The sequence below is a fragment of the Diabrotica virgifera genome, chromosome 6, assembly GCF_917563875.1.
Source record: "Diabrotica virgifera virgifera chromosome 6, PGI_DIABVI_V3a".
NCBI classification, from domain to species: Eukaryota; Metazoa; Arthropoda; class Insecta; order Coleoptera; family Chrysomelidae; genus Diabrotica; species Diabrotica virgifera.
The window spans coordinates 173,302,775-173,329,398 of record NC_065448.1 but is presented as its reverse complement, the minus strand read 5'-3'; the positions used below and the strand labels follow the sequence as shown (position 1 = coordinate 173,329,398).

General features: G+C 34.1%; 1 protein-coding gene across 1 annotated transcript in view; it reads right to left on the bottom strand.

Annotated features, from left to right (window-relative positions):
* The window catches only part of LOC126887030 (uncharacterized), a 560,578-nt gene that overhangs the window by 80,233 nt on the left and 453,721 nt on the right, over nucleotides 1–26,624 (bottom strand). Inside the window, exon 12 of the mRNA XM_050654335.1 lies at nucleotides 23,094–23,280. Within this exon, the coding sequence (XP_050510292.1) occupies nucleotides 23,094–23,280 (187 nt within the window). The remainder of the gene's footprint in view (nucleotides 1–23,093; nucleotides 23,281–26,624) is intronic.

The following is a 26,624-nucleotide window of genomic DNA, read 5'->3' as shown; positions in this document are numbered from 1 at the left end:
AATGACGATGACAGAAAAATTTTGCGTGATGGCCGATTTCGATGTTTAATCGATAGTTGTTATCAATATTGAATAAGTACCTAATGGACCGTGATAGTGTGACGTCAAAACGTCAAAAAAGTTTCCAAACAAAGCAACTGTCAATTGATTATACACGTCATTTGTGTAATCATTTTTAATTTTAATTTGTTTTAACAATCATCTGCATATTTTTTCATCCTTATGTTAGTCATATAAATCATATTGCTTTTAATTTTATAAATATCCTTACACAAAATCAAGAATTTACACACTACATGTACATAGTACTTACTGCGTTTCTTCAGGTTTTTAACCAGTCCTATTTGGAAATATTGTGGGAAATATATTATGAGCATTGATTACAATCACGGATACCCAACACATTACCATTTTGTAAAAATTAAACATCCTACAAGCAATATATTCCAATTATAAAAACGAAAACAAACACAATGTGTGAATTTTTGCTTTGTTTGGAAACCATTTCAGAGTAGCCAACATTGATTTGACGTCACGACTATCACGGTCAATTACTAAATCTGTAAAGTTTTGATTTATGTTTTATGAATATAGTTGCAAAACACTACAGAATTTCACTTTCTGGCATAAATTTAATTAATATTAACGTAAATTTTGTACAATATTTTTAATAATTAAAGTAAATAAATTTTAAGTTCACTCAAATAAATAATCGATTACTGCCATCGACCACTAACATTCAATCTCAGTTTATTTTGATTAATCGCGGCAGGTAAAGTAAAATTCTTCTTTCAGTACAATAAAGTGTTACTTTACTGCCGCAAATGGCGTCAAATGAGTACAATAATGAATGACTTTAGTGACGGTTGGCGATAAAAAATATTGAACAACTCTCACTTCAACGCTCAATATCAAACTGATAGGGCACTTCAGAAAATGCAATAGCCGCAGGTAGTACTTTAAAAATAGTCACTCGCACATATTATCTAAATAGTGGTGTCTAGAAAAGAATATTGGTAAAACTTATTAAAACTTTAAAATGCGGCACGGAGTACTGCAGTCTGGCCACCGGAGCGTTAATAAATTAAAAATACTAAAAAAAATATTTTTGAATACGCCCCTGTCATGAAAAACACTTACTCCTCCCCTGAAAATTGTTTTTTAATAATTTTACATGAATAATCGAATTATGAAATAAAAAAATAGAGTGTGTGTACTTTGAAATCACGTAAGAAGTTATAGTTCTATTACATATTATGATTTCAACGTAATGAATATTAAAACAAAAATGAATAACCATTTTCAATTTCGTATATAAATAGTTTTTTTTAATATTAAAACAGATTAATTTATTTTTATTTAAATATTAAACTAATTTTAATACTTAAAATAATACCAAAAATTAAAGATAACGTTAATACATCATTTTTTATGAACCGTAGCCTCCTCGCAATTACTTTTCCCTTGATGAATCATAGTGAATCTAAAAAACCTCAGATTTTCTACACAAATTTTTAATTTTACCAACGAAGACAAATCCAAAGACATAAGAATTATAATAAATATATTTACTAAAAACACCAATATATTTTTTCACACTTTATTTGCATTGATACATACGTAACTTGAACGGTTTGGCAATTAATTTCATACTGTCGGTATGTAGCCAAATAAATGACCGTTTGGAGTGTAATTTTCAGGAGCAACTGTGAATTACATGAAAATTTGGATTTAGGTTCTACTCACCCGCCGCTTCAAAGTTGAATTTGTGCCGTTGGTTGCTTTAACTTGGGGGGTGACAGTCACCCTTTCTCGGGGGATGAAAATCGCGTGTTTAAAATAAGCCCGGAAATGAAGAAATTGACAGATTATAAGCAACTTTCGTTCTATAAAGTTTTTTACGTAAGTCAATACTTTTCGAGTTATTCGCAATTGAAAATGTTGATTTTTCGACAAAAAAACTACGTTTTCAGACCGTTTTTCGCAAATAATTCAAAAAGTAAATATTTTATCAAAAAAACTATTCTTTGCAAAAATGTAGCTTATAAAAAAACGAAAAAAAAACGGTGTATTAATATAGTCTATAAATTGAGTAAAAGCAAAGTTGTAGCTTATGAAAAATACGTTCTTATTCGTCTAATTCCAAATCGAATAATTCAATGCGAAATCACCGAAAAATGAAGCACTTTTCGGGAAAAACTTATTAACATTTTTAAAGCATCTAAAGAAAGCTGTACATTTGTTTTTTACCAAAGTTTCTAGCATCAAAATAGACGAGTTATACTGAAAAAAAAAAAAAAATTTGGCCCCTTTTTTTGGTAAAAACAAATCGTGAAAACCTGCCTCTATTTAGCACCCTAAATAAAATTAATCGTTATCGCTTTATCATTTATTTTAACTGTATGTGAATTGTTTATATAATCTGTAAGTTTTATTGGTTTGAAGTGCTTATTTCTGAAAAAAATTGCTTTTATAGTAAAAAAAAATTTTTAAAATTTTTAAAAAATTTCCTTTTTTCAAAATAACTTAAAAAGTATTAGTAATAAGAAAAATCTTAAAGAGTAAAAAAATGTCGTTTTTGCTATTATAGATATGCTAATTTCATTTTGTTTTTCCGTAAGACAAAAATTGGTTAAGATATGGCTGTTCAACATTTACAAATACTCGTGATTAGTGACCCGTTCAAGCTTTTTCAACTATAACACTTTCAAAAATAAGCACTTTAAACCGGTGAGACTGACAGCTCATATAAAAAATAGATAAGTAAGTAACTTGTTTGTAAAGCGGTAGCGATTATAAACAGCTTATTATAAACACTTTAAAAAAGTTTGAAGGGGTTTTTCCCGAAAAGTACTTAATTTTCGGTGATTTCACCTTGAAATATTCGATATGAAATTAGACGAATAATAACGTATTTTTCATGAGCTACAACTTTGTTTTTACTCGATTGATAGACTTTACTCATACACCATTTTTTTTTGGTTTTTTTATAAGCTACACTTTTGCTAACGATATTTTTTTCGATCAAATATTAACTTTTTGAGTTATTTGCGAAAAACCGTCTGAAAACGTAGTTTTTTGTGGGAAAATAAACATTTTCAATCGCAAATAACTCGAAAAGTATTCACTAACATAAAAAAAACTCTATATAACAAAAGTTGCTTAAAATCCGTCAATTTATCCATATCCGGTCTTATCTTGAACTTAGATAGATAGATAGATAGATAGATAGATAATACAAACAAAAATAATATATAATTCAAGATAAATACATAATAAGTTGCCAACAATTATTCTATAAATCATGTCAATACAAGAATTAAAAGTCGCATCAGACATTGGACATCTTCTAAACAATTAGAGCTAAGCATTCTGTGAATTCACGTACTGAATAAAAGGCATGGCTTATTAAGAATTGCTTTAAGTTTTTTTGGAAAGTTCTTAGTGAATTAAAATTTTTAAAACTAGATGGTAGTGTATTAAAAAGTAGGGAGCCTGCATATTCAGGAGATTTTCTAAAATTAGTATGAATAAGACGGGATATATTATCCCGACATTTCTTGTGTTATATGCTTGTAAATCATTTGCTGTTTTAAGATCATTTAACTTAGTGAACGTGCGTGATAACAACCTATAGATATTTTATATTGAAGCAAGCGTAAGAATGTTATTCATTTTAAAACATCATTGTCGACAACTGTCTTTAAAGCGTAAACCAAATATTGTTCGAATTATTCGTTTTTGTAGGACAAATACTCTCAAACTTTCCGATGCCTGTCCCCAAACAATAATGTTGTGACTGATTATGGAATACACTTGGGAATGGTATAGTGTAACCAACGCATTTACAGTAACTTTGTACTTACACGACAATGTCGCGAAATATGCTCGATTCAACTTATGCTTTTTCACCCCCGAGAAGGGGTGACTGTCACCCCCCAACTAAAAGAAACCAACAGTACAAGTTCAACTTTGAAGTAAGTAGAACCATTTACACTCTTCTAATTGAATTTTTTTTAAATTTTCCTCACATTACGGATACCAAACATAATTTTTAATTAAGGTAATATAAGTAACTCCGTTATCATTAATTTTGCGAAAAAAAAGTTATTCTTTATAAAAATCTCTGGATAGTCAAAAAACTAAGATTCAATCATATGATATCAATTTTTTTCAATTTTATAAGAGGTATATCAAAAAATATGAATTTCGCTCAAGAATAAAATACCTTTATGGTTCACAATATTTCAACTAGAAGGATGCAATTGCATATTGAAACATGGTGTTTAATTCTGAACAACTTTTTATAATAACCAATTTCAATATTGTGATAAATAAAGGTACTTTACTCTTCAGTCAAATTCATATTTTTTGACATCCCTCGTAGAGAATTGAAATTTAATATCTTATAATTTTATCTTAGTTGCTAGACTATGCAGAACGTTTTATAAAGAATAACTTTTTTTCGCAAAATCAATAATAACGGAGTTATCATAAATAAAAATGATGTTAGGTGTCCGTGATTTGAGGAAAATTTATTATAACATACTTTTTAATTACAAACAACTTTTCTCAATGACAATTTTCGATATTGTGAAATATAAAAGCCGTTAGCGAAATTCACATTTTTTGATATACCTCGTATACTATTGATAAAATTTGATATCTGATGATTGCGTCTTAGGATTTAGATTCTGCAGAGCACTTTATAAAGTTTAACTTTTTTTCGTAAAATTGATATTAAAAAAGTTTCCCATATGGTTCTAAGTTACGCAGACACTCTGTATATCAGTCATTATTTTTTCGTGCAGAATTACCCCTTAAAGCTTGCCACGCTCATTTAAAAACACTTTGTATTGATGAAAAACATGGCTAGTTGTTAATGTATAGTAATAATAGTCTCCCGTTTTATACCGCTCACGCGGCTTTGGGAGTATATCAGGGTAGTCTGCTATATCTAGGGCCTACGGTATACAAGGAAGGTAACAGGGCCAGTGCTACGCTTCAACCGACTAATATTACCCCTGGTTTTACCCAAGGTACTCATTTTATTCAGGCTGAGTCGACCCGGGGCCTATAAACATTTTTAAAAATGTCTAGTTGTTCTTGCCGGCGATAGGATTTGAACTCCGGCCTACCAGCACGCGAGCCAAGCACACTACCGCTTAGCTACGCCGGGCCTAACGTTGTTAAAGTACCTAACTTTTTTATGGTCCAACATACGCCAATGAATAAAAAATCACAATGTTGAGAAAACATGGGGCTATAGTTGGGTTTTAATTTTAGTATTTAATAAAAATGCTAGAACAGTCTATATAGGGTGATGCGAATTTTGAGAAAAAAGCACAGTTTGATTCGTACACCCTGTATATAATGAAAATTTACCTGCTTAGCAACAAAATTATTAAAGCGATCTTGATAAAAAATAAGGTTATAACTAGAGCTCGGGATATATGCACTTAAAATACCCTAAAATATACATGCAAATATGCACAAAAAACAGTTGAAATATGCACTAAAATATGCTTTTATGCATTTAATGCATATAAATAAAAAACGCAGCAATCTTTGTATTGAAAGTATTTAATTTATTTTATGCTAAAGTCACAAAAATATTTAATGAAATTTCTACATCATTATATTCATGTATTCTTTATATTCATCATAATTTTTTATATTGCTATTAAAGTTAAAACTATATACATATATTATTATTAAATGTTTTCCTAAATTTTCTAGAGAAAAACTGTGCCGTCTGTTTGATAATAATTGTTTATACTCGGAAAAACTTCTTTATACTTCACTTCTGTTGAGCTGGCCCCCCACATTGTAGAGATTAAGATACAAATAGCGCTAAATTAAGAGCTATTTATGAGATTTCATATACCGTAGATTAAAAAGTTCGGGCTCGTTACACTGGGCAGAAATTTAATATTTTTTTTGGGGCTGATGCAGTCCCCCTCCCACTACTTAAAAAGACAGATATTGAATTGATCTTTGCGGCGGAATTATGAGCAATTTATGAGTTTTCGAAGTGATATAGTTTAGAATTTTGGGCTTATCTCCTTAACCCTCGAACAACACTTTGATTGATTCAACTCAAGAGAAAAATTAAAATATATCGTATCGAGGATATAATTCATATTACGTCTAAAATCCAAGAATAAACTTTCAAAATACGCGCATTTCGATTATTGAGTTACAATCCCTTCGCAATAAAACCACCCCATCTTCGCTCAAGAGAGAATTGTACTTAGAATTTAAAAAAAAATATTATTTTGGGATTACATATCGTTGACTAATTTATGAGCTTGTAACATATGTGCATTTCGATTATTGAATTGCAATTTTACCTTCAGTGACATAAACATAATAATGGGCGACTTTAACGCCAAGGTGGGTAAAGAAAGATATGAAGACATAATTGGAGAATACGGCCTTGGAGTTAGAAATGAAAGAGGCGACCTGCTATGTGATTTCTGCCAAAAGAACAGATTTGCCATCATGAACACATGGTTTCAGCTCCCACCTCGTAAGTTATATACTTGGAGATCACCAGGAGGTCGCCAAGATTCCTTAAAGCTATTAAAAGAATCACAGCATATCCAGGTGCTGATATTGCACCGGATCATAATCCGATAATAGCAGATGTGAGATTATAAACACAAACACGCCTATAAATACAAGAGAGCTAATCTTCTTCTTCTTCAGTGCCTTATCCGGTCCGGATGTTGGCGATCATCAAGGCTATCATTGTTTTGTTGACTGCTCTGCGAAACAGCTCCGCGGAGCTTATCCCAAACCATTGTCGGAGGTTTTTCAACCACGAGATACGATGGCGCCCCGGTCCTCTCTTGCCAAATACTTTGCCTTGAATGAAAAGTTGAAGAACTCGATATTTTTCTTCGTTTCGCATCACGTGGCCAAGGTATTCAAGCTTACGTTGTTTTTCTAAATTGAGCACTTCTTTTTCTTTTGTCATGCGCTGTAGGACCTCAATGTTGGTGACATGGTCCACATAAGATATTTTTAGTATCCTCCTGTAGATCCACATCTCGAAGGCTTCAATCCGCTTTTCAGTGGCTTGCGTCAGTGTCCAGGCTTCAACTCCATACAGTAGCACTGGAAAAATGTAGCACCTCACTATCCGCATCTTGGTTCCCAAACTGAGATCGCTGCAGCACAGCAAGGATCTTATCTTGATAAATGTAGACCGTGCCATTTCAATTCTGGATCTAATCTCTTGAGCGTGGTCCCATTGTGAGTTGAGGGTAGTTCCGAGGTAAGTGAATCTGTCGACTCTCTAGATCTCTTCGCTATCTGCCATTAGTGCCCCGGGATCTAAATTTACACGGCTGACAACCATGAATTTAGTTTTCTTAATATTAAGGTTCAGTCCGTATGTTACGCTCACAGTTCTCACCCGGTCTAGTAAGGCCTGTAGATCATTTAGGCTGGTTGCTAGTAATACAGTGTCATCGGCGTAGCGGATATTATTGATGTATTCACCGTTCACTCGGATTCCCATCTCTAGGTTTGTGAGGGCTTCAGTAAAAATTTCCTCAGAGTATATATTGAAAAGAGTCGGCGAGAGCACACAGCCCTGCCTTACTCCTCGCATGATCTTCACTTGGTCGGTCAACTGGTCTTCGACCTTGACTTGAGCACGCTGGTTCCAGTATAAATTCATGATGATCCGAATGTCCTTCTCATCTAATCCTACTCTTTGTAGGGCGGTGACCATCTTCTGGTGCTGGCAACGGTCAAATGCCTTGACGTAGTCAATAAAACAAGCATAGATATCATAATTAACATCGCGGCATCTCTGAAGTAGAACTTGTAAGGTGAAAAGTGCTTCACGTGTACCCATGGAATCGCGGAATCCAAATTGCATTTCACCAACATTTTCCTCGCATTTATTGTAAATTCTGGCATATATGATTTTAAGAAAAATCTTAAGTGCATGACTCATAAGGCTGATAGTCCGGAAGTCTGCGCACGTTCTAGCAGATCGTTTTTTTGGTATTGTTACAAACGTTGACAATAGCCATTCCTCTGGGATATTACCTGAGTCGTATATGCGTTGAACAGTTCAGTTAACTCCTTCGTGCTTACTTCACTCATCACCTTAATAAGTTCGACGGGTATTTCGTCCGGACCTGTGGCTTTACCATTCTTAGACTGTTTTAAAGCCGCTTTCACCTCGCTTTCTAGTATTGACGGCCCTGTCATGCAATTTATTTCTGGAAGGTTGCCTCGGTAGTCCCAGAAGAGTTCTTCGATGTACATTTTCCAGGTCACCAGCTTCTCCTTAACTGTCGTCGCCAGGTTTCCGTCTTTGTTTATGAGGAGGTGTGTGTTTCTCCTCTTGTATTGACCAGTGGCTTCTCGAATCTTTCAGTGAATATTTATATGATCGTGTTTCACTTGAAGCTCCTCGATGAATTTACATTTCTCTTGCATCCATGTCTCCTTGGCTTTTCGTATTTCTTTTTTAATTGTTTGGTTGATTTCTTGGTATTTCTTCGCGTTCCTATTCTTCATTAATCTCCTTTGATCCATCATCTGCAGAATGTTATCAGTCATCCATTCTTTATTTTTTACTCTTGTTTTCTTTCCCAGATGTTCTTTTCCCGCATTCAGCACGACGTCTTTGATATAACTCCATTTTTGTTCTACACTCTGTTCTTGTTGTTTAGCGGTTTCTAGTTTTACTCTCATTACATCTCTTACGTTCTGACGAACTACAGGGTCTTTTAGAGTGTCATAATCCAGGTTCTGCACCGAGAGAAAAAAATTCTTGACATAAAGAAACTTTATTAATATTTAAGAAAGATCGACTTGGCATATTGCCTAAGAAATATATCTTTGTATGTAAGATATAATTTTCTAAAATATTTCAAATAAATTCTACTCTAGCCAAAGAAATATATCTTGAACATGATTCAACCATCACTTTCTGGCAAACTTCAAACCCATTTATCAGAAAGATTACACTTGATGTTAATTAATTTTATTAGTCATAAAAATATATTTTCTACGCATTACAAAACTATTCTTTCTGAGCAATAATATTTCTTAGTAAGGAATATTATTATTTTACTATTAATAATTTTAATATATTTAATGTTAAGAAATATATTTCGCAGAGATAAACGTATATTTAGAGTTAAGTTAATATATCTTGCAAATAAAGTGATATTACATACGGCGAAATAAATCATTGTGTTAAGGTAAAATCATTATTTTATTAATAAAACAAGATATAAAACGTTATTATTACATACAAATATTTTCTCCACTCTTAAACCACTGGCTTCTACACAACAATAAAAGGATGGAGAGGCAAATCTAACTTCCTCAAATTTTCCTTCTTTTGTTAATAGCACTTTGTATATCAGCAATTCACTAAAACAAAATCGTTATGTAGAAAGAGTAAACTTTAATAAAATTTTTTTTATAAAGATATAGATATTTATTTTGACAAGTTTAGGAAATACAAAAAAAAAACGAATACACGGCCCCACATAAGAACTATTAATACTAATAATAATCAATCATATTTAGTTCAACCATGGCATTATTTAACCTACACATCTTTGTTTATTTTTTTCTTTTTGTTAATGAAATATTAATTATTTATCTGTATAATATTAAGTCACACAATAAACATTGTTTAGCTAAAACAAGAGGGAAAATTCAACCAATGTAAAACATTGAAGCAGACATAATAATATGTAATTTTCTTAATTTTTATAATCTAAAAGAGACAGCATACCTAATCATTAAGAAATTTTATTACGGGAAAGTATTATTAGTTTACATCTCATTTAATACATATTAACTAATTCACGGTTTTCGGCAATAACATTTCTTAACCATAAACATATATTTCTTTTAGACTAACTGATTTCTTTATCTCAAATAAATTAACAGAACACATCCTCAGCGTTGCACCCGCCATGTTTGACATAGCGTTGTATTGTATATTTTTATAGAAGACGATACATTCAAGAAACCTATTATAGTTGATACATAAGTATACACATTTTTAAAAAGGTACTTACATGTATGAAATTCTACCATTTATGGAAGGCCCCGCAGTTGGTTAATAACTCCTTTCTTAATATTGTTCTGAAGCTATATATTATACCATTCTGTCCCAGCTTTAAATTGTGGCATATTTCCCAGTTAGAATAATAAGCTCCTTTATTTCAGAGTCGTCCATCATTATACCTAAAAAGCATATAAAGATACTATTATGTTTCTTTTTTAACCATTCGGATACGCAACAATATTATTATTACATCTTAAATTACTCAATTTACTTTTAGTTAATACCTATAATGTACGTACCTTCAAAATATCCGTTAGTTTTTAAAGAACACCAATAAATAAACATCCATCTATATGAACATGAACATATCACGCCATCTTGACAAACACTGACGACTAAATCATAAATAGTTAATCTGCGCAATTCTTTTGTGGAAGAAAATCTCTTTGCAAGTTACATTTCGGCATTAATGACAAAGTTTTTATTTTATAACCACAGTTATTACTACAGAGGGTATTTCTGAAGAATTATTTCTTGTGGTTTAAAATATTTATTTGATTGCAAGAAAATTTCTTGTTCACAAATATAAATATGGATTTACTCGACATTATATTTCTTATACTGCAAAATATTTGTAGTTTTCAATTTAAGAAATAAAAACTTTAGGATAAGAAAATTAAATATAACCATTAATGCATTTCTTAGTATTGAAGAAATTATCTGTAAGAAATTATTGAGTTGTGTTTAAAAAACTCGTTTCTTTATATGTGAACCGGTTTGTTTAAGTTAATAGGATATGTTAACTTTTAAGAATTATTGCTCAAAGAAATCAGTGTTTTAGGAGAAAAGAAATTGTTCTCTCGGTGTGTTTAGGTTTACTTTCGATGAGTTTCTTTAGTTTGAGTTCTACCTGGACCACTAATGGGTTGTGGTCCGATGTGACGTCTGCTCCTGGGTAGGTCTTCACCGAAGTCAAACTATTCTTGAACCTTTTGTTAACGAGAATCAAGTCTATATGGTTTCTGATGATATTGTTGGCTGTATCTGCAGGTGATTTCCATATGTAAAGTCGTCTCGGGGAAGTCTAAACCACGTGTTAGCAATAGTAAAATCTTCTTCCCGGCAAAATTGGATAAGTCGGTCTCCCCTTTCGTTTTTCTCGCCTAAGCCGTATTGTCCGATAATGTCTTCTATTCTGTTTTTACCGACTTTGGCATTGAAATCACCCATGATGATGGTAAGCTCGTTCTTCTTGGTATATTTTAGTGCTTTTTGTACAAGTGCGTACACCGAGTGAACAATTTCTTTTCTCCTAAAACACCGATTTCTTTGAGCAATATTTCTTAAAAGTTAAAATATCCTATTAACTTAAACATACCGGTTCACATATAAAGAAACGAGTTTTTTAAACACAACTCAATAATTTCTTACGGATAGTTTCTTTAATATTAAGAAATGCATTAATGGTTACATTTAATTTTCTTATCCTAAAGTTTTTATTTCTTAAATTGAAAACTACAAATATTTTGCAGTATAAGAAATATAATGTTAAGTTAATCCATATTTATATTTGCGAACAAGAAATTTTCTTGCAACCAAATAAATATTTTAAACCACAAGAAATAATTCTTCAGAAATACCCTCTGTAGTAACTGTGGTTATAAAATAAAAACTTTGTCATTAATGCCGAAATGTTACTTGCAAAGAGATTTTCTTCCACAAAAGAATTGCGCAGATTAACTATTTATGATTTAGTCGTCAGTGTTTTTCAAGATGGCGTGATATATTCATGTTCATATAGACGGATGTTGGATTTATTGGTGTACTTTAAAAATTAACGGATATTTTGAAGGTACGTACATATATAGGTATTAAATAAAAGTAAATTGAGTAATTTAAGATGTAATAATAATATTGTTGCGTATCCGAATGGTTAAAAAAGAAACATAATAGTATCTTTATATGCTTTTTAGGTATAATGATGGACGACTCTGAAATAAAGGAGCTTATTATTCCAACTGGGAAATATGCCACAATTTAAAGCTGGGACAAAATGATATAATATATAGCTTCAGAACAATATTAAGAAAGGAGTTATTAACCAACTGCGGGGCCTTCCAGAAATGGTAGAACTTCATACATGTAAGTACCTTTTTAAAAATGTGTATACTTATGTATCAATTATAATAGGTTTCTTGAATGTATCGTCTTCTATAAAAATATACAATACAACGCTATATCAAACATGGCGGGTGCAACGCTGAGGATTTTTTCTGTTAATTTATTTGAGATAAAGAAATCAGTTAGTCTAAAAGAAATATATGTTTATGGTTAAGAAATGTTATTGCCGAAAACCGTGAGTTAGTTAATATGTATTAAATGACTTAGATGTAAACTAATAATACTTTCCCGTAATAAAATTTCTTAATGATTAGGTATGCTGTCTCTTTTAGATTATAAAAATTAAGAAAATTACATATTATTCTGTCTGCTTCAATGTTTTACATTGGTTGTATTTTCCCTCTTGTTTTAGCTAAACAATGTTTATTGTGTGACTTAATATTATACAGATAAATAATTAATATTTCATTAACAAAAGGAAAAAAATAAACAAAAATGTGTATAGGTTAAATAATGCCATGTTTGAACTAAATATGACTGACTATTATTAGTATTAATAGTTCTTATGTGGGGCTGTGTATTTGTTTTTTTTTGTATTTCCTAAATTTGTCAAAATAAATATCTATATCTTTATAAAAAATTTTTTATTAAAGTAAGTTTACTCTTTCTACATAACGATTTTGTTTTAGTGAATTGCTGATATACAAAGTGCTATTAACAAAAGAAGGAAAATTTGAGGAAGTTGGATTTGCCTCTCCATCCTTTTATTGTTGTGTAGAAGCCAGTGGTTGAAGAGTGGAGAAGATATTTGTATGTAATAATAACGTTTTATATCTTGTTTTATTAATAAATAATGATTTTACCTTAACACAATGATTTATTTCGCCGTATGTAATATCACTTTATTTTCAAGAAATATTAACTTAACTCTAAATATATGTTTATCTCTGCGAAATATATTTCTTAACATTAAATAAATAAATTATTAATAGTAAAATAATAATATTCCTTACTAAGTAATATTATTGCTCAGAAAGAATAGTTTTCTAATGTGTAGAAAATATATTTTTATGACTAATAAAATTAATTAACATCAAGTGTAATTTCTTTCTGATAAATGGGTTTGAAGTTTGCCAGAAAGTGATAGTTCAATCATGTTTAAGATATATTTCTTTGGCTATAGTAGAATTTATTGGAAATATTTTAGAAAATTATATCTTACATACAAAGATATATTTCTTAGGCAATATGCCAAGTCGATCTTTCTTAAATATTAATAAAGTTTCTTTATGTCAAGAATTTTTTTCTCTCGGTGTAGAACTCCTCGATGTCCTCCTCTGGCTTTTCTGATGTTGGAGCGTAGATTTGAATGATGTTGGTATTAACTGGCCTGCTTTGCAGCTTCATGAGAATGACTCTGTCAGAGAGAGGTAGCACGCTGATCACAGCCCCAGCAATCTTTTTGCTCAGAATTACGCCTACGCCATTCCAGTGGTGTGGTTCATCGTTTCCCGCATAATATACTATATGCTCATCTATACAGCACTGTCCCGAGCCTGGCCATCTCATCTCGCTGATTCCCGTCACGTCGATATTTAGTCTTTTCATTTCTTGAATGGTGTTGTATATCTTTCCTCCTTCAAACATACTTCGAACATTCCAAGTGCAGATTTTTTGAACGTTCCACGTGCACATTTTTTCTCTATTAGTGTTTAAATATTGGTAAGGATTTCGTGGGTTGACGATCTGGGAAGCCTTACATATTCGTGTTCTTCCTCCCCTGCCGGATCTTGGTATCCGTAGTCCATGATCAGTATCTTCTCCAAATTGGTTTACATTAACCATGATGAATGAACTAGGGATTATTTATGGGGTGGTTTCCCGTTGCCTTCCCCATCGCAGTGTCACAGCCGCTTAACTCATAATGCGAGTGGCGCTTGTGAGTATCTAGAATTAAGCCTACAGGATTTTTTTATACTTTCCTACAGCCTTAATCCAGTAATGACGTTACTGCTGCCTAATGTTATATCCTCAGTTGATCCGCGGGTCCTTATTTGGCAATGCCTTATTCGTACCTGTCCTGCATATCTGCAGGATCTTTCCCTATCAGCCATTGGGTAGCGCCGTGCCGAGGTTGAGGACTTCCCCGCCCAGTCTGTCTTACGCAAAGTACTGAAGGGCCCCTACTCAATTCAAAGCCCCTTCTCTTCGCAAGTTGAGACCGGTTACGGAGAGAGCTAATGAGAGACGAAAATCTGAAGAAGAGTTATGCGAACCAAATTAATTAAAGAATGCGAGTGATAAAAGAAAATGATGATATCGAATAGCTGGTCAATAATTTAAAGAAACGATGCTGGTAGTAAACAGACAAGTCAAAACACAGATCATAAAGAGAAAGAAGAACTAATGGATGACGCATGACGGACGAAATGATGGAACTAATGAAAGAGCGAAAGTAACATAAACAACAACGTAATCAATACAACTACAAACAGATACATAAAGAGATTCGCCAGAAAATTAAGAAAGCAAAAGAATGTTGGATGGAGAAAATGTGCAACGAAATAGAACAATTGTAGGATAAAGGAGATAGTTTCGGACTACATAGAAGATCAAAAAAATATCGAATATACACAAAAGCCATCACAGAACGAGAGTACGCAACGACAGAAACGAATACATAGAGTCAGAAGAGGAGATAGCAATGACGTGAACAGAATACGTAGAAAGACTTTTAAATGACGAAAGACCAACACAGCCAACACGCAAACTTCTTCTTTAGGTGCCGTCTTCTGAGCGAAGGATGGCGATGACTTCTCCAAAGTCTTCTCTATTGTGGGCTTTTCTTATTACACTTTAAAAGTCTAATCTTGTCCATTCTTTGATGCTGCGCAGCCAGATCATTTGTCGTCTACCCGGGCCGCGTCTTCCTTCTATTTTCCGCGCAAACTTCCTTCCGAAAACTTATCGGAGCCATCAATAATCTATCTATCTATCTAATCAGCCCTAAACATCCATCCTTGGATATAGGCCTCCTGTTCCTTCTTCCATGCCTCTCTATCTTGGGCAATTTGCATCCATTTTGACCCAGTGTGTTTCTTCAGGTCATCTGACCATCGCATCTGTGGCCTTCCCCTTTTTCGTTTGTGGTTCCATGGTCTAAGATGGTAATACATTGGAGACCACGGAGACCATCAATAATACGCAGTGAAATAGAATATGCAGTTAGAACCACAACGACGCATAAAGCAACAGGACCAGATGATTTAATATAAAAGCAATAAAACTACTGGACAAGGAGAATCATATCTCAATCCTGGTAAAGCTGTTCAATATAATTTATGACACTGGTTATATTGCGCGAGAATGGCTGCAGTCATCCTTTATAATGATCCAGAAAACCGCTAACGCCACAAAATGCAATTAACACCGCTTAATCAGTTTAATGAGCCACTTTCTGAAACTCTTCTTTAGGATATTACACTCAAGAATGTATAAGATACTAGAACTAAGCGGGACAATACAATTTGGTTTTAAGGAAGGAATAGGAAATAGAGAGGCAATTTTATGTTTGAACACCTTAATACAAAAATTGCTTAAATCAACGAAAAGGACCTCACCTTCATAGACTACGAGAAGACAATGTTAAGCATGATATCATGATGGAACTACATGAGGCCAATATTGACCAGAAAGAGATCAGAATTATTCAAAATCTATACAGGAATCAAGTCGAAAAGATGAGGATTGATAAAAACGGATCATATATGGATGAATTTGAAATCCAAAAGGGTGTTTACCTAGGCTGCATAGTCTCTCCGATGCATTTTAATTTATATGTGGAAAATATATTCGCGGAAGCATTAGAAGGCAAGGAATTAGGCATTAAGTTGAACTGCATACCAATTAGCAATCTACGGTATGCGGAGACACAGTGATTATAACCGACAATTTGGAAGATCAGTAGTTAGTATTAGATAGGGTAAATAGCACAGATTATAATTATGGCCTTAAGATCAACATTTTGAAAACGAAATATATGGTAATTAAAACAAACCCTCCAGAAGACCCGATAATATGCATAGGTGACGATCGTATAAAATGCTTGAAAACTTTTAAATATCTTGGCACCACAACCACCACAATCAATGACCAATGGGATCCACAATATGAAATAAAAACCTGAACACAAATATCAAGACAAGCTTTTATGAAATTCAGACCGCTCCTCTGTAATCAAAACCTAAATTTCGAAATACGCTACAGAAAGGTCAATGCTACATATAGCTTTATAGCATGGAAACGAGGACTTTGAAAAGAACATCAATCAACAAACTTAAAGCATTTGAAATGTGGTCATTTGAAATGTGGAAGAATGATGCGCTTACCGTGGGTCGATAGAGTTCTAAACGATGACGTCCTTAAGAGAGCCGGCGTGGAAAGAGAACTCTTTGAATTAATTAGGAAACGCAAGATTAGTTCCCTTGGGCACATATTAAGAGGAGCAAAATATGAAATACCACAGTTAATTCTACAAGGGAAGATAGAAGGTAGGACGGTAGGAGGGGAGTCGGCCGCAAACAACTATCCTGGTTAATGTATTCATTTTTTTCGAATCCTGTGAAAACTAATAAGTATTTTTGAAAAATTTAAACTCAGAATGAAAATTACATTATTACTGAGGGCCGAAAGTCCCTGAAAACTTAGTGAAAATAAAAGATAAAATTTACTGCGATTTTTAATTGAACATATTTCATCCAAAAGAAACTTTCTATTTATTCTAAGGAACTTTCGGTCCTCGATAATAATGTAGTCTTTCATTCTGTGTGTTAATTTTTCAAAAATACTTATTAGTTTTCTCAGGATTTGAAAAAATGAATACATTTAAAACCCATTGAAAATGTTGACAGGCGACAATTTGCTCCTTTACACAGGAATGGGATGTACATTAGGGATGTAAGGGATAGTGATGCGCAACGTATAGCCTCTCTCCTATCCAAATGTCAACCTCACCTGCCCGTGTAATGGTCTTGATACTGACCTTTCGGTGCATCCTGTCAGATAACAAACGAGGCTCTGACGTCCGAGCGACTGCCGGTATAAGCAATCCCCCTATTTACTGGCCAACGGCTCCGGGCGGATGAGCTGGTGGAAGAGCACCTTTTTGTCCTGAGATTGATAAATCGGTCTTGAAGGCGGATGAACCTATTAACAACGTAACGGTCAACGGCATAAAGATGCAGAAGGCAACGGGGAACCACTGCATTAAAGACTCGGAGAGTACCCCTAGTACAATTAGCATGACTACGACAAATCATAGAAACGATATTACTGATCATGGAACTCGGATACCAAGATCAGGCAGAGAAGGACAATCACAAGACGGCAAGGCCTTTTCGGTCGCCAGCAGAAGAAATCCTTGCCAATATAGTGTAAAGATAAACCTCACGATCTGCACATGGAACGTTAAAACATTATACGAGGCAGGTAAGACTCATAATGCAATCAAGAAGATGGATAGACTATCAGTAGACATAATAAGAATAAGTGAAATGAGATGGACGAACTCTGGGAAATGTAAAATTAATGATCATCACATATATTATTCAGGCAACCCTAATGGAAGACACGAAAATGGGGTAGGTATAATCTTAAATCAAGAAACTGCCAGACATGTTAAAATTTTGTACCTATATTGGAAAGAATACTCCTCCTTCAACTTAATACCTACCCAATTACAACTAACATTATCCAGGTATATGCCCCTACAGCTGACAAACCGGACGAAATAGGACAAAAAGGATTTAACTTTGATTATGGGTGATCTAAATGCCAAGATTGGTAGGGGACAATCGGGAGAATTCATAGGGCAATTTGGACTTGGAGAAAGAAATGAGTGAGGAGACCGACTAGGTAAAATTGTGGCAGAAGAAGAGTTTGTGATTACTAACACTTACTTCAAACTCCCTCACAGAAGATTATATACATGGAAATCACCTTAAGACACTCCAGGCCGCATAGTGAGAAATCAAATAGAATACATTATGATTAATAAAAGATTCCGTAACAGCATAACAATAGTCAAGACATACCCAGGAGCTGATATCAAGTCAGACAATAACCCACTGATTGGCAAAATTAAGCTCAGGCTAAAGAAGGTTAGACGTAGTGTCAATCCAAAATTCGACATCAGGCTATTAAAAAACCAAAACACAGAACAGAGTGTAAAAAAGTATATACAGAACAACTTGAATACCGTTATTCAATCGGATGTAATGGACCAGGAGATAGAAAAGTTGCATACAGTTTCACAAGACATACGTGAGAAATTCCTCAAACCACCAAAAATAAAGAAGAAATCGTGGACGATAAACGAGATTTTAGATATGATGGAAGAGAGGCGAAAGTCCAAAGATCAGGACATGTCATTATACAAAAGAATAGATAAAGAGATCAAAAAAGCAATAAGAATAGCTAAGGATACACGACTAAGAAAACAGTGTGCGGAAATCCAGCAATTGCAACATAAACACGATTCATTCAATATGCACAAACAAGTTAAAGAAGCTGCAAGCTTATACAATCATAGAAGAGTTGGGTGTTTGGCATATAACCAAGGCACACCACTGTTAAGTGTGGAAGAAAAACTAGACACGTGGAAGCAATATGTGGAAGTAACTTTTGCAGATGAAAGGCAGAATACCATTGAAGACACTGAATGCCAAACAGGACCCCCGGTTACCACTGAAGAAGTCACGTCAGCTATTAAAGCAACTAAAGATGGTAAAGCTGTAGGGCCTGACCAGTTTTATGTAGAATTCTTAAAACTTATGGATGAACAAGGAATAAAATGGATAACAACAACTGTATTCAACAAAATATACGCAACTGGAAAAATACCCAAAAGCTGGTTAAAGTCGACCTTCGTAACTTTACCCAAAAAAGTAAATGCCAAAACATGTGAAGACTACAGAACAATTAGCCTAATGAGCCACTTACTCAAAATGTTTCTGAAAATGATACTTCTTCTTATGGTGCCTATCCGTTACGGATGTTGGGCACTAACATGGCTATTCTGACTTTGTTGACTGCTGCCCTGAAAAGTCCGGTAGTGGTTAAGTTAAACCATTTTCGCAGGTTATGCAGCTAGGATATTCTTCTTCGTCCCGGACCTCTTTTCCCATGCACTTTACCTTGAAGTATGGTCCGAAGTAGGTCATATCGTTGTTCATTGCGCATTATATGGGCCAGGTATTCCATTTTGCGACGTTTTATGGTTACGACTAGTTCGCGCTCTTTACCCATTCTATGTAGAACTTCTTAGTTGGTAACTCTGTCTATCCAGGAAATCCTCAACATGCGTCTATAGCACCACATCTCAAATGCTTCGAGTCTCTTCAGTTAAGGTCCATGACTCCACGCCATATAAAAGAACGGAGAATACGTAGCATTTTAGTAAACGAACTTTTATTTACAATTTTCTATCGTGGCTGTTAAAGATTTTTTTCATTTTGACGAAAGCTGATCTTGCCTTTTCGATCCTTATCTTAATTTCCGTCGATTGGTCCCACTGTTCATTTAGGTTTGCACCCAAATAACAAAAGTTGGTGATTTTTGTTACAGGTTGTTGGTTAACTTGTAATTGATCAGGTGGTATCCTATTTTTGCTTATAACCATGTATTTGGTTTTTTTGATGTTAAAATCAAGCCCAAACCTGCTACTTACTTATGCCACCCTGGAGACAAGTATCTGCAGACCTTCAAGACTGTCTGCAAAAATGACAGTATCATCAGCGTATATTATGTTGTTCAATCGTTCTCCGTTTATAAGTATTCCCTCGTCTATGTCCGTTAGCGCTAGGTTCATAATGTGCTCTGAATATGTATTGAACAATAATGGGGACAATATACATCCCTGTCGCACACCGATCACGCTGAAAGTGATACACGGCAGAATATATAAAAAATGCGAAGAAGATATCATGGACGCAGTTTGGATTCCGCGATGCCTTAGGTACCCGAGAGGCTCTATTCGCCGTCCAAGTACTTATGCAAAGATGCAGGGATGTTGACTGTGACGTGTATATTTGTTTTATCGACTACAAAAAGGGGTTTGATAGAGTAAAACATGGTAAACTCATAAACATCTTGAAAGAAGCGGGATTAGATGATAGAGACTTGAGAATCATATATAATTTATATTACAACCAAACTGCCAATATTAAAATGGATGACCAATTGACAGAGGCAGTCTCCATAGATAGAGGAGTGAGGCAAGGATGCATCCTGTCCCCGGTGCTGTTTAATATATACTCTGAATGTATCTTCGAGCAAGCGCTGGGAGAACTACAGGAAGGCTTATTAGTCAACGGAATGCGTCTGAACAACATTAGATATGCCGACAATTGACGACGCTGTAGTTTTTGCAGACAGTCTAGATGGTTTGCAAAGAATAATGTCACGCATATCAGATATAAGTAGAGAATACGGACTTGATCTCAATACGAAAAAAACAAAGTACATGGTAGTCAGTAAGCGCGTAATATTAAATATACAGCTTTTGGTTAACCAACAACTAATTGACAGGGTCGACAGCTACACATTCCTTGGTACCAACATAAACAGCCAGTGGGACCACTCAAGTGAAATAAAACAACGCATAGGAAAAGCGAGATTAGCGTTCATAATGATGAAGTCTCTTTTCAGAAGCCACGATTTACTTCTTGCTACCAAAATCTCTATCATCAGATGCTATGTATTTTCTACGTTATTATACGAAGTAGAGGCCTGGACACTTTCGGAGGCTTCTTTGAGAAAACTCGAGACATTCGAGATGTGGTGTTACAGGCGCATTTTGAGAATTTCGTGGGTGGATCGTGTGACTAATGTTGAGGTTCTACGTAGAATAGGCAAGGAATGCGAGATTATTAACACAATCAAAGAGCGCAAACTAGAAGATCTTGGCCATGTTATGAGGAATGAACAGAGATATGGCTTGTTGCAACTCATTCTTCAAGGCAAGGTATTTGGAAAGAGAGGACCAGGGAGAAGAAAAATATCTTGGCTTCAAAACCTGAGAAAGTGGTTTAATACATCGACAACCGGACTATTCAGAATAGCAGCAAGCAAATTTAGGATAGCCATGCTGATCGCCAACATCCGGAACGGATAGGCATCTTAAGAAGAAGAACACAGGAATAGAGAGGAATACACAACACAGGCGAGCTGTATCACGCCGCCAAGAACAGAACCTTAGTAATGAGATAGTCTGCTATGCACTTTGGCGTATGGCATGTTAAGAAGAAGAAGAAGAAGGACGGCAGACAGACAGAAAGACGAAGTATGAGGAAATTCCAGACATAAAAGATAACTAATTTTTAAGGTGGGCGATTAATTTTGCCCCAGTATAATAGGGCCGGCGTAGCTCAGGCGGTAGTATGCTTGGCTCGAGTGCTGGTACTAGAAAATTATAAAATTTCTATAGGCCCCCAGATCGACTCAGCCTGAATAAAATTAGTACATTGGGTAAAACCAGGGGTAATAATAGGCGGTTGAAGAATAGCACTGGCCCTGTTAATTTCCTTGTATACCGTATGGCCCTAGATATAGCAGACTACCTTGCTATACTCCCAAAGCCACGTGAGCGGTATAAAACGGGATACTATTATTAGTCCTGTCGCCAGGGGGTACAACGGCCTCCTTAATTCAGATAAACTTACCCAAGTTTTTTTTTTGTATTTTGACCCGTAGAACACGAATTTTTTGGGTAACAGTTGATCCGGATGTCGATAAGATTCCTATAAATAAAGAACTTGAGGAATTACATAGCAGCGATTTTTCGCAAAACAAAACATGTTTTTGTATTTTTTGGGTGATTCTCAGCAAAAAATGATCTTACAAGTTTTTTTCGTAGGATGCATAGTTATCGAGATAAACGCGGTTGAACTTTCAAAAAATCGAAAAAGTGCAATTTTTGAACCGGAATAACTTTTGATTAAAAAATAAAATAGCAATTCTGCTTACTGCATTTGAAAGTTCAAGTCAAATTTTATCTGTATTGATTATCTGTATTGCCAAAAATTAGGTTTTTATTTGTTAAACAAAGATATAAACACATTGTGTTTTTCGTGCCCAATGCATGCGTTTTAATGTACGTAATATAGGTACGTAGAAATTCTGTATGCGCGCCTACTCGTTCGATTTCAAATTAGAAATGCATTGAAAACATCATTCAATCACTATGTGTTTATAGCTTTGTTTAACATCAAAAAACTTAATTTTTAGCAAGGAAAATAATCAAAACCGATAGAATTTGACTTGAACTTTCAAATGCGGTAAGCAGAATTGCTATTTTATTTTTCAATCAAAAGTTATTCGGGTTCAAAAATTGCAATTTTTCGATTTTTTGAAAGTTCAACCGCGTTTATGTCGAAAACTATGCATCCTACGAAAAAAGTTGTAAAAACATTTTTTGCTTAAAATGACCCAAAAAATACAAAAAAAAAAGTTTTGTTTTGCGAAAAATCGCTGTTATGTGATTCTTCAAGTTCTTTGTTTATAATAATCTTATCGACATCCGGATCGACTGTTACCCAAAAAATTCGTGTTCTACGGATCAAAAAACATAAAGAAAACTTGGGTAAGTCCATCTGAATTAAGGAGGCCGTTGTACCCCTACTGGCGACAGGACTATATTATACATATAATAGCCAAAAATTCATGTTTTAGATTAAGCGCAAACACATACGGACAACTCTGTAGCGTTACGCTGCGGATCCACAGCGGGTCGTTGAATGGTTCGTCTGTTTTTATCCTAAATCTAAATTAACTATCATTTGATAGAGTGAGTAATCGCTGGTTAAAATAAGAAATAATTTTGATCATTGTGGTTATAATATAATATTTTTATACTTACGAACGCATTCTGTTACGACTTTTGCGGTCGTAGTAGATTTTGGCACTAAATCTCTCCCCTTCGTCCTAAGGACGGCTCTCACTACATATTCTGTATCAGGATCTATAGAAAAAACACCATCATGGACTTCTATTACTTGGGAAATATCAACGGAAATATCCCGTTGGTTGATTGTGATCCAGTTTGCCTACAAATGTTTACGTTGTATTAAGTACATCATTGGTCGTAAGTTATATTGCATTGAGCGATTAATAATTAGAAGTTTTAATTAATAATCGACCCTAATGTAGCATCACAAAAAGTTCAAAATCATTTAGACCAATTACAAAACTGGCTCAAGCGATGGAAAATAAATGTTAATGCCAGCAAATCAGTACAAATTACTTTTACAATCAGAAAATCTACATGTCCTCAAGTTTCTATAAATAATACTCCGATTCCCATCAAGCCAGTTGTCAAATACTTGGGATTGCATCTGGATGAAAAACTCATATGGAAAACGCACATTAAAATTAAACGTAAACAATTAAATCTTAAACTAAAAAATATGAACTGGCTATTTAACAAGAAGTCTCAGTTATCTCTTGAGAATAAACTGCTTCTGTACAAAGCTATACTTATACCAGTTTGGTCTTACGGAATAGAACTATGGGGCTGCAGTAAACCTTCAAATACGAAGATACTCCAAACATTCCAATCCAAAATTCTCCGTATGATAAGTAAAGCTCCATGGTATGTATCCAACCAGACACTCCACAATGATGTGGACATCCCAGTAATCAAGGACTTAATAAAAAATCGTTCAATAAAATATCAAAATCGCACCACTGACCACACCAACGACTTGATAAATAATTTATTCACCCAACCACTTGCTGAAAGAAGACTAAAGACAATATGGCCAGACGACCTACCACAATAAAGAATAATACTTAGAGAACCGTCACTGGATGGTACCTAACTCACGTTAATTTACTTTTAGACTATTTACTTATTAGTTTGTGTTTAGAGTAGATTGTAAAAATGCAGTGTATCAAAAAAAATTTTTCTTGATCTTAACCTTGAAACAATTTTCAGTACTTATTGCTCTAAGAGAGCTCTAAAACTATCGATTTGTTTCCCGAGTGACACTTTGACAGTTTTAATTTCACGACACGGAGTGGAGTGAAATTATGGGGAGTGCAACAAGTCGATAGTAATTTTAGATATCGAGTGTAATTCGCTGAAATTATTTTATGAATAGTCTGAATGGTCTTTCTAAATAATCTTAGCTAATATTTTATTTATATTTTCACCTAAACATTTGTTAAACCTGTTTCTTGGTGTTCTCTGTGACAAGTTGTAACACATTAATTGTCATTAATGACACTTAATGTTAATTTTTGCGTAGTAACGAAGGGCATCTGACGTAATGCTTGACGACAGGATATTATCAAAAATTATTGGGTATAATATCACAAGAGAGTGAGAATAAATTAACAATAATGCGACAGTTTTTGGAAAATTTGTTGTCTGGCAATACAGACACGAGAGCCCGCAGGGCTTGAGTGGCCAATGACAACAGTTGTCCAATGAGTCCACGAATTGTCCAATGACAACAAATTGAGAAAAATGAAGCATTATTTTCTTATTTATTCTTACTGTCGTGTGATATTCGTAAGATTATTTTTTAATACTAACATATAAAATTCAAGCATTTATATAAAAACAGTCAGTGACATTGATCCCAATTAATCTGACACACATTTTTCAACTTGTCAAATGTACATACATAATGTATATATATATATATATATATATATATATATATATATATATATATATATATATATATATATATATATATGTATATATAAGAGGGCGAAACACATTTCTAAGAACTGGTGTTTGGATCTTTGATTCTATTCAAAAAATTTTTCCCAACCCGAAATGGTGGATGTGTGAATTGTTCGTAAGGGGATTTTTCCACATTCTCTATTTCATCTGTTTGATTTCGTACGAGTGGTCGTCAAACCATTAACCTTGGATCTTTTGATCACTGAGTGTGTTTCAAGGATCTACATCTCATGTTTTTATATATATATATATATATATATATATATATATATATATATTTACTCCCAGCGTATGAAGTGAGCCACATATCAAAAGAAACTGCGGTTGAAGTGAGGTCCTGTACAAAGTGAGGTCCAGTATACGGACCTCACTTAGTCAATCAATGTAAGACTTTTTCGTAGACATGTACTGATAGCAAACACTGTTTTTTTACAAAAAAAAGTGGGACCTCACTTTGTATGGTCCACATCAATTTTTAGTTCAGAGATTTTCCGCATAGAGGCGCTGACTTTGGCGTATATTTTCTAACCATGTATATTCTATACCCTGTTGAATAACTTACGATACACATAGTGAGGACCATACAACTGGCAACATCTGTTTAACCAATCTCTAAAACAGTGGATCGTCAATCGTCGCATAAATTCAAACAGTACAAAAATGTTTAATACTTTAATCCTTTTTGAGAGCGTAGGCGCAAAATTTCGGTCGAGTTCTTTTTAAACGCATTTATTTTTTTCGATTCCTGAGATAACTAATAGGTATTTTTAAAAAATTTAAACGCAAAATAGAAGACTACATTATTCCCGAGGGCAGAAAGTCCCTTATAATGAACAAAAAGTTTCTTTTGTAATATATATTTAAAATTAAAAATCAGACTATTTTTTTTCACCCCTGTGACTTATTAAAATAAATATTATAGAAGTTCTCAAGGACTTTCGACCATGGATAATACAATAATATTTCTTTCTGCGTTTAAATTTTTTAAAAATACTTAAGGTTTTCTCAGTATTCGAAAAAAATGAACGCATTTAAAAATAATTCGAGCGAAATTTTTGCGCATATGCTCTCAGAAAGGCTTAAAATACTATAAATTTTTGTAATCAGTATTTCAATAGTTATTTATGATATAAGTGTTAAAAGTACACGTTTAAGGCACGCATGTGAAAGTTTGCAGAATGAGCGACAGCGAGTTCTGCAATTCACATGAGTGCCTTAAAAATGCACTTTTTAACACGCATATCATGCAAAAATTTTTCTACAAACGTAATTACAGGACAATATCTACAAAAACTTTTACTTGAACTTGACTGACATTCCATTTTTATATTTTTTTGACATTACATCAAAATTGCCTATACGATCAATACGAATTGCAGTGCCATAAAAATTTTAAAGCACTAGTGCCTTAAAGCAGCGCCGGATAAAGGGGCGGGCGAGCCGGGCGACCGCCCGGGGCGCCAGAATTTGGGGGCGCCAAATTTTGAGAGACGCTGATATATAAATATAATATTTACCCCCCTCCGTGGAGGGGGGTAAATAGACGTTCGGGGCAGACGTTCGGATACAATTAGCGTCTCTTTGCAAAGACAATGACGTCGACATTGCAAAGTAACAAGCCACTTACTCAACACACACACTACTTACACATGACACTAGGTACCTAACTGTTCAAAATTACCGTACCTACCATGC